Source organism: Cryptomeria japonica, chromosome 8, assembly GCF_030272615.1.
Source record: "Cryptomeria japonica chromosome 8, Sugi_1.0, whole genome shotgun sequence".
NCBI classification, from domain to species: domain Eukaryota; kingdom Viridiplantae; phylum Streptophyta; class Pinopsida; order Cupressales; family Cupressaceae; genus Cryptomeria; species Cryptomeria japonica.
In genome coordinates, this window is record NC_081412.1 from 527,608,638 (window position 1) to 527,617,703 (window position 9,066).

Sequence of the window (9,066 nt, forward strand, 5' to 3'; positions counted from 1 at the left end):
TACCTTATACAAACTTCTCGAAAAAGCATAAAATATCCTAATTCTATGGGCTGCAATGTTATAAAACTATCGTTATATTCAAAGTCCCCATAACAAGCATGTTTTGATCTATAATAAAGACAATCACCAAGGATTTTTAAGAGAGTTAACACGTGGCACATTGTAGCTTCATCAAGCCTTTGATGATTTTCTTGCAAGTATAAAATAAGATTTAATTTATTATTATTAAATATGGAGTTGTTGTCTGATCCATTTGGTTGCAAAAGTGACTTCATGCTCATCTTTGAACCTTCATACTCCCATTTTGTCGGTGCTATTTGAGGTCATGACTAAAATGTTAACCAACTTCCGTGGGCCATGTTTTGCTACTAGACACACATTTTGTATGGAAATGTTTGGGACTTTGAAGAGACAATCTCAAATATCTCAAGATTTTTTTGGGGGTTTTTTGAGGTTTTGATTTTTTTTTGAAAGGGGTAAACGTTTTTTTATCTAGGGATCTCATCTTCAATATAATTAATCAACAATAACATCTTAGTAGAACTTGAATCTTGATGACAAGTACAACACATTACAACTTAACCATCGCACCATGTCAATATCAGTTTTGGGCTTCAATTTAAATGAGGTGTAAGATCTCTATTCTTATAAAGATATGAGTTTTGGGGTTAGATTTGAGTTTGATTTTCTTCTATTTCTTTTACCATCCCCATCACATAAGACGTGAAGTTTAGTTTTATAAAGATTCATTCATCCTCCATTTTAGCTAATGATATCAACATTCATTAATGGAAGGGGAAAGTAAGCCACGACTTGTTAAATTTTGATGGTTGTATGATTGTATTTGCATTTATGAATTTTAAATCAATGTAAAACTATGAGAACAAATGTGAGTGTTATATTCAATGTTGAAGTTTGACGACTTCGGTGCAAATAATGTTTTTTTTAAATGAAGAAATATGGTGTGTGGCTTCTTTGTCATCATCTATCTTTTATTTCTTTGGCCATCCCTATCTCATAAGTGTTAAGGCACTAAGTTTAGTTTCATAAAGATTCGTCCTCCACCTTAGTTAATGATGTCATCATTCATTAATGGAAGGGAGAAGTAAGTCATGCTTGTTAAATCTGATGGTTGTTTAATTGTATTTGCACATATGATTAAAAAATCAATCTAAAATAATGAGAAGACTAGATGTTGCATTGAATGTGGAAGTTTGACTAGGAGAAAGTTAATAAATCTGTCTATTCAATGTGAAAAATTGATAGAAAGGAAAGAATAAATAAATCTAAAAGAGATAATATCAAGTCACCAAAAGGGTTTTTTTAAGTTTTTTCTTTTTGTTTATGGGTTGAAGGGCAATATCTTAACCCTTATAAAGTTAAGGATTTTTTTGGGTTAAGTTTGGGAATCGCTTTTTTGTCTAAGCAATGTTTTTTTCCAATGAAGAGGGATTTTGTGTGACTTCTTTGTCATCATCTATCATCTCATAAGTATTAAGACACGAAGTTTAATTTGATAAAGTTTCATCCTCCACCTTAATTAATGATATCATCATTCATTAATGGAAAGGAAAAGTAAGTCAAGACTTGTTAAATTTGACAGTTGTATAATTGTATTTGTAAGAATGATTGTAAAATCAATCTTAAATTATGAGAAGAATGGATGTGTTATATTCAATGTGGAAGTTTGACTAAATGCATTGTAATAACAACTTATTGTAATCAATATTTTATTCATTTCTTCCTCCAAAAATAGAAATAAGATCTCAAATTACAACCTTCCCACTTTTAAATATATTCCCCTACTAATATCTTGAATAATCCTATCATCTAAAGGGCAATGTTCAATAGATAATCCTCATTAAAAAAAATAGCTAGGGGGATTGATGAGAATGAAACTTAGGCACTGGTCCAACCACCAACAGAGAAATCCGGGATGTTACTGTTGCTCATGATGATGGTGGTGGGGAAGATTTCTCTGACCTTATTCCTTAGTTAAAAATGCTGACAGAAATTATGTGAAAGTAAATTCAATACTAAATTATGATGACGTGGGTTGATGAAGCCCGTATGCCAGATGCATGCAAAGCCCATCTGCTTTCACATGCAAAAACACACAAGATCAGTTCCCACGTTGTTGGAGTACATTCTGTCCGTTCAGTCTAGCACTTGCAGTCATAGATGGCTGCCATGACTGTCATTTTTAATCCAAAAAAACAAGACTTGGAATAAAATTACCTGAACAACTAGGCATTTCTAAATGTCTTGGACCAATTTGTTTATTGAACAATCTCCAAGGCTGGGAATATTCTCTCTCCTAGTCACTGTTTTTAATCAGCCTAGCATTTATTTCTATCTATCAAGCCTGCATTTTTTCCAGTTGTGTTTTCTGGTGGCAGAGTAAAAGGAGGCAAAAGAGTTATTAGCTCTACGGAAGCTGCCTATCAGAGGAAGGAGAAGATGTCTAAGGTAGGACAGAATGGTAATATATTTCACAATTTTTGGATTAGAGTGTGCATTAGTTTTTGTATCAATATTTCGAATTACAATATGTGATCTATCATCAGAATGATGCTAGAAAACTAAAAACAGAACTTTTTCTTTGTTTTTACTCCAAATTGTAACATATGTTTTCTGTGCAGAAAATTGTGTTGAAAGTGAACATAGACTGTGAGAAATGCAAGAGGAAGGTCATGAAGACTGTTGCAGGAATGGAAGGTAACAAGACCCACAAAAAACAAAGTGGCCTTTTGAGAGTTTTGATCATTTGTTTTGTTTTGATAAAAGAATTTCTTATGTGGGCCATTTTATTGGGATGTGTTGCAGGCGTTGACTCTGTTCAAGTGGATTCCAAGGATGGAAAAATCACAGTCATAGGAGATGCAGATCCAGTTTCCATCATCAACAAGCTCAGGAAATTTGGGAGATCAGATCTACTGAGTGTTGGGCCTGCAAAAGAACCAGAGAAAAAACCGGCAGAGAAGAAGGATGAAAAGAAGGATGACAAGAAAGATGACAAGAAGGATGAGAAGAAAAAGGATGAGAAGAAGGATGAAAAGAAGGATGATAAGAAAAAGGATGAGAAGCCAAATCCAGTGCCAAATATAACATATGTTTATCTTCCTGGACACTCTGAGCCTTATCGTGGGTATAGTACTTATTTCAGTGAAGAGAATCCCAATTCCTGCTGCATTTCTTGAAGCCAATTATGATCAGAAGGGTATTTTTAGTTTTGATTTTTGTATTGACTTGTACAAAAGGTGTAGCAGCTTAATGAGATTAAAACATATTGTACTGTTTTATTCGCTGATTCTGTGCTGTAATGCAACTCTTCTGCACGGTGGAGATTTCAATAATGGGTTAGGCTTGAGAATTTGAGATTAGGGTAAATAAGAGGCAAATCAAGTTAGGGTATTTGGTGGATTCTCTGTAAATTTTCATGGCAGGCCCTGGGAAGGGTTGCAGAAGATCGGTTTTAATGAAAAAAATTTTGTTCTTGTGTTGCAGAAGTTTTTTGACAAGGGAGGAGAAAACTAAGAGATGTTTTTTTTGTCATTTTAGATCTATCTTGGTAATTGTTTTGAAGTTATTTTTATCTGTTAAGTATTGAAATTGAAGGCGAAATATATGTGTTTATGTGGAATCAACTGGATTGTTGAAGTGAGGAGAAAATTAAGGCATTTTTCATTTTAATAACAATTCTGTAGTTGAATATGTGTGTTTGTGAAGATAATTATTGCGATGAGGAGAAAATTGAGATATGTTTTTCTTTTTTCAGATTCATTTTCATAACAATTTTGAAGTTACTAATGTGTATATGTGAAAATGACTATTGAGATGGCTCCTTTTTCAGACTGAAGTTATATGTATGTGTGTCAATCTGTTGAAATTTACTTAAATGAGGAGAAAATTGAAACATGTTTATTTTTTTTACACCCATTTGAATAGCAATTTTGGGAGTGAAAGAGAGAGGGAGAGAAATTATTGAGATGAGAAGATTAAGACATTTTTATTTTTCTTTACACCCATTTTGATAACAATTTTGGGCATGCCTGCAAGAGGGAGAGAGTAGTAAAATATGATACTATGAGAGCATACATTTAAATTAGAAGCCGGTTTTGGTTATATTATTATAATTACAGGTTTCAGTCATCAAAATCATAGAAAAAGCAAATCTAATTCGATAGCATCTTTCAGAATTTTACATTTAAAAATGCTGTAATCAAAAATTATATCATTATCCTCACTGATCAAGGACAAAATATTTCCATTTTTAACTCTCAATCAATTTATAGAAATAGAATTCTAAGTCAATGACTTGAAATCAAACGAAATTTGATGAGACGTATCACAGGACTCTATAAGTGGCATTAATTACAATTTGCTCCACACATAATGCACTTATGTGGTCCCCAATTCATGCAATTTTGCAATGGTGAGAGGCGTCTTCAAGAGTGTGTTACAATGTCATGATCATTTCCTAAAATCATCACCTAATACTGTTGAAAAAAGCACTATAATTGGGCCATTGCGTAATTGTTTCAAGTATGAGTAGCGACCATTTCCATACCCAAAACAGTCTTTCAACAAGATTGAATTGATGGGCTGACTACGAGCTTTCTTTAAGCTGTAGAATTCCTTAAGAAATGAGATTATGGGCCTGATTAGGAGCTTTCTTCAACCTTTGGAATTCATTAAGAGCTTTCTTCAACCTGTAGAATTCCAACTCCTACGTCAAACTTTAACTACACCAGACCTTTTGTCTTTTTGCCCTAATTTTACGGCAAACTGGTAAGCAATAAAAGTAGTACATCAAGAAGTACTATATGCAAACTAATGGTCAACATTTGCGTCCATAGTTTCAGATCTTCCACACCGACTGTGGAGGCTCGAATTGATTTTGTCCAAACCAGAATGGCAGGGAAGGTTCGTAGCAATTTCGTAGAGGACATGGATGGATGGCTATTCGGTACAGAAGAACGTGCCAATAACAACTTTGCTCCAATTCAAAATTGGAATTGAGAGAAAAAAGTTTGGTGAAAAAGTTGTCTTTTAGAAAGTTGATCTTTTAGGTTGGAATTGGAGATTGACAATTTTATTTGAAATAAGAGTTTTTAATGGGGATTAGGGGAAGAGTATTAGTTTATGTTTCATTAGTGGATTTGCATATCTAATTTTTTAATTACTAATTTTAAAAAAATCCAAAAACAAATAATTAATAGTTCATTAATAAATTACATATGTACTAATAGTTGCTTATTTTATATATTTTTTGGACTATAATTGATCCATTTGTGCACTTTTATTGGTACCCATAGCACATGACTATTGGGGCATTTGCATAAGTATTGGTGGTTTTAAGTGCACAGTTATTGGGGCATCTTTAAACAGGTATCAAGTGACACTTTGAAAACTATGCTTTTTGACCTTTGCACGCATAACGGATCCCACAACGTCTATCGTTACTACCCAAAAGCCAAAACAATATCTATAAGCAGTTAAGTTGCATGTAGAGACAACCAATTTTTTTTTTGTCAAAATCCAATGTACCATTTAGAATCTGTGGGTGCATGAAGTTAGCTATAACGACTACTGATCGTATGCTTCCCCTATACAAGTTTGAAGGGTAGAGGGTTTATACAAGATCTATCTAAAAAGCAAGCAAAAATAGATGCTTTATATATGAACAATCTTTAATTGTTCTTATTGGCATATGAATTGTTTTAGAAGATATCAATTAAAAGAGTTTTATATAATTATATCGAATCTAAGTTTACGGTTTTAGATTTGTTGGATTTGAATGTTTATAAAGAAATTTGAGTTAGTAAATGGCTTTAAAGGATTTTTTATGTTATTCTTACTAATAATGAAAAGTAGGAAGTGGTTTGGAAAGAAGAATTTAAGTGTGGGGCTCTATATATCACAATGGGTATTGGGATTCCATTTAGACATAGATAACTTGACATGTTTGTCAAATAGGATTTTGCATGTACACGTTACTAAAGGGGCAAACTGGCAATATTCACAAATTTTGCATCAAGTCATTAATTAATTCTATAAAGTATAATTATTTTGACATTCTTTGTGTTGGGACAAATCTCGGCATGATTTACTTGAAAAAGTATGCTTTGAATATTCATATACTAATTAGAAGGTGTTAGATTATATACAAGTATCTTTCAGATGTCAACGATGCCACCACAATGAATGCTTGTAAAAGAATTGCCCCTCTACTAAGTCCCTTTAGAGGCTAGACAAGAAATCAAGAAATAAAAGGACAAAAGAGAAACATACAAGGATGGATTTCAACCAATTAAATCCCCTCAAAATTGAGAAAATGATACAAAACTACTTGTAGAGAGAAGAATATTTATTATGTATGAAAAATGAGTAAACTATAGAATTGGAAAATTTCTAAAATATTTTGTAATGCTTTAAACATAACTCTATCCCATGTAGAAAAAAAGTTGGCAAATAATAGACAAATTTTAATATAACTTAGTGTTAATGATACTAACAAAATGAGTTTGAGTTTATCAATTCTTATCCTCCATTGGCTCAAAAAGTTGATCAATTTAGGTGGATCATGGGAAATCGGTTGTGAATTCACTGATAACAGTTGAAATGAGACCCACAACAAGGCTACAAATCATGTATAGCAACATATAAAGACTTATTGGTGTTGCAAATTTACCTACAATAGATGCAAAAAATATTAAGGCCATTTACATGTCAACTAAAATATCATTAAGAGTAATGAACTTCACTCCATGGTCAGTTTTTCTTTCCAATCACTAACTAGAACATATTTCATGCAACTCAATGGTAGCACTTGTAGTGATGTTAAAGTTGTCCAAGATTAATGGTCACTTACAATAATTTTGTTGAATGATCAAACAAAGTTAGCATTGTCTATTTGTAACAAAATTCCACATGAAATGCATTGTTGTAAGTACTAAACTTAGAGGTAGAAAAAAGAGGAGATAAATGAACAAATTATTTGGTGACAATGATTAAGATATAGTCATTCCATAGACTAGTGGTGGTGATCTCATCAAGTATTTTTGGTGGCAATTATGTAAAATAAAATTCATTAAGAAAGCAACAAAACAAGGGTGATAACCCTATATACAACAATTTGTAGGCGACAAAGAAAGACTACAAACAACAATACAAGGGTGTGAACCTCGAACAAACCAAGGTCAGACAAGGCAATAGAAAACCTATCAAACTTGCAACAACCCAAAACCTAGCTCAAGGATGGAGAGAGTTAGCCAAGCCTTGCCAAAGAGGGGTTTGGGAAATTGGCAGAGGGGGGAAGACTTCCCCTTCCACTTGTGACAAAAAATGGTCCAAGAAATACTATCAATAGGACCATCAAAAGAAGAATTGGGCAAGGAGGAGCCCACAAAGTTTTTGTCAACAAAAACAACAGCTTGCTACTATAGAAGAACATCAAGAGAAAATTCAACAAGAGTAGATCAGAGTTGCAGAACGGGAGTGGGAGCCCCAGGAATGGAGGAGGCCACAGCAATATTAGTGAGAGGGTCAATAGAAGCTTCAACAACAATAAGAGGCACAACTTCATCTCAGGAGGAGACATCATCCTCCTGAGAGGAGCCAATAGAATTAGAATTCGAAGAATTGACAATCAAATGATCAGTAGTAGCATCCTTCCACCAAGTAGTAGCACCTTTGTGACAAGGTAAAGAATAATCTGAAGCTAAATCAACCATTGAGAAGCATTTTTGGCAACAAAAGGGGAGGCCCTCATAATCCAACAGTTGAGTCCATGGCCTATCCCCAACCATGGCCTATCCCAAAGTAATTATGTAATTGTTAATTACACTTGAAAACGATTAATATTTTTTATTGGTGACAACTCATTCTCCTTGATTAGTGGTGACCATTCATATTTCAAAAAATCAATTTGCACTCACGATTCAAATTGACAAGTGCACAATTTATAATTTTCTTTATTAGTTAATTAATGTTGGTCATTCACAATCCTAGGTGTCCATTTATATTTGTAATTCATATTGCCAAGTGCCTAATTTGTGGGTATTTCATATTTTAATTGGATGACCATTAATTTTTCTTGTGTAACGCAATACCTTTCCTCAACTATTAGTTACAACTACATTGTTAGCAATAAAAACTAGGGTTGTGATTATGCACATTTCTATTAGAAAATTTAAAAGGGAAAGAGGTGTAAATATGAGGCAAAAAATGAAGATTAGGGAAGAAGTAAAAATATTTGTTATAGGAGAATAAAATTTTATTGGTACATGTAGTGTCATAAACTATAACCCATGTATATAACTTCACATATATTTGGGCCTTGCTTTAGTGTGCCTCCTCTTGGGTCATTTTGAGCCTATTTTAGACTTGTCACATCCAAAGTATCAGCATATACTAATGAGGTGAACTAAACCTATGTCTTGGGGCTTGATACTTAGAAGCCATCTTTCTTTGGTCCCTTTCTGGGTGGACTATGGCACCTAGCACCCTGGTCCTAGTGGACTCTGGAACCTAGCACCCTAGTCCTAGTGGAATGTGATGCCTAGCACTTTAGCCCCTCCAAAGGGGGCCCAAATTTGAACGTGGGTGAGTGTCAATTCCTACCATTTGTGAGCCAATCCTAAAATTTTGATAGGAACATTGGAAGTTGACCTAAATGTGAAAATACCTTGAGAACCCTATATAAGGCAATCATTTATCTGTAATAAATCCAACCTATCAATTTAAATACAAGTCCTAATGACCAACCATTCCTATTCATTCAAGAGTTGATCTGAGTACAAGGAACATCAATTTAAAACAACTTATCTTCAAGTATGTTTCTATTTTTAATTTCTCTATTTTTCATGTTATCGCATCAAAAATTGGAGTATTCATCCAAAGAGTATTGCATCAACATTTGGAGGATTCATCTAAAGAGCATTGCATCACCACCATTATCAATCCTAAGGCATAATAATGTTAATTCAACATTTCGTTTCTAATTTAGCCTCTATCCTACCAAGAGTAAGCTCTCTTTTCCATCATCGATATTTTTATAGAGGT

General features: G+C 33.5%; 1 protein-coding gene across 1 annotated transcript; it reads left to right on the forward strand.

Annotated features, from left to right (window-relative positions):
• Positions 1-2,182: 2,182 nt before the first annotated feature.
• LOC131055436 (heavy metal-associated isoprenylated plant protein 39) lies at positions 2,183-3,506 on the forward strand. The gene is made up of 3 exons (XM_057989921.2): positions 2,183-2,469; positions 2,643-2,718; positions 2,827-3,506. Exons 1-3 carry the CDS (start codon positions 2,461-2,463, stop codon positions 3,198-3,200), a joined length of 459 nt encoding a protein of 152 aa, XP_057845904.2. The 5' UTR covers positions 2,183-2,460; the 3' UTR covers positions 3,201-3,506.
• Positions 3,507-9,066: the final 5,560 nt, after the last annotated feature.

What these genes read in the sequence shown, in the direction of transcription:
- LOC131055436 (XM_057989921.2), top strand. An exon ending in GACTGTTGCAGGAATGGAAG is followed by an intron (nt 2,719 to 2,826) that starts GTAACAAGACCC and finishes GATGTGTTGCAG; the next exon opens with GCGTTGACTCTGTTCAAGTG.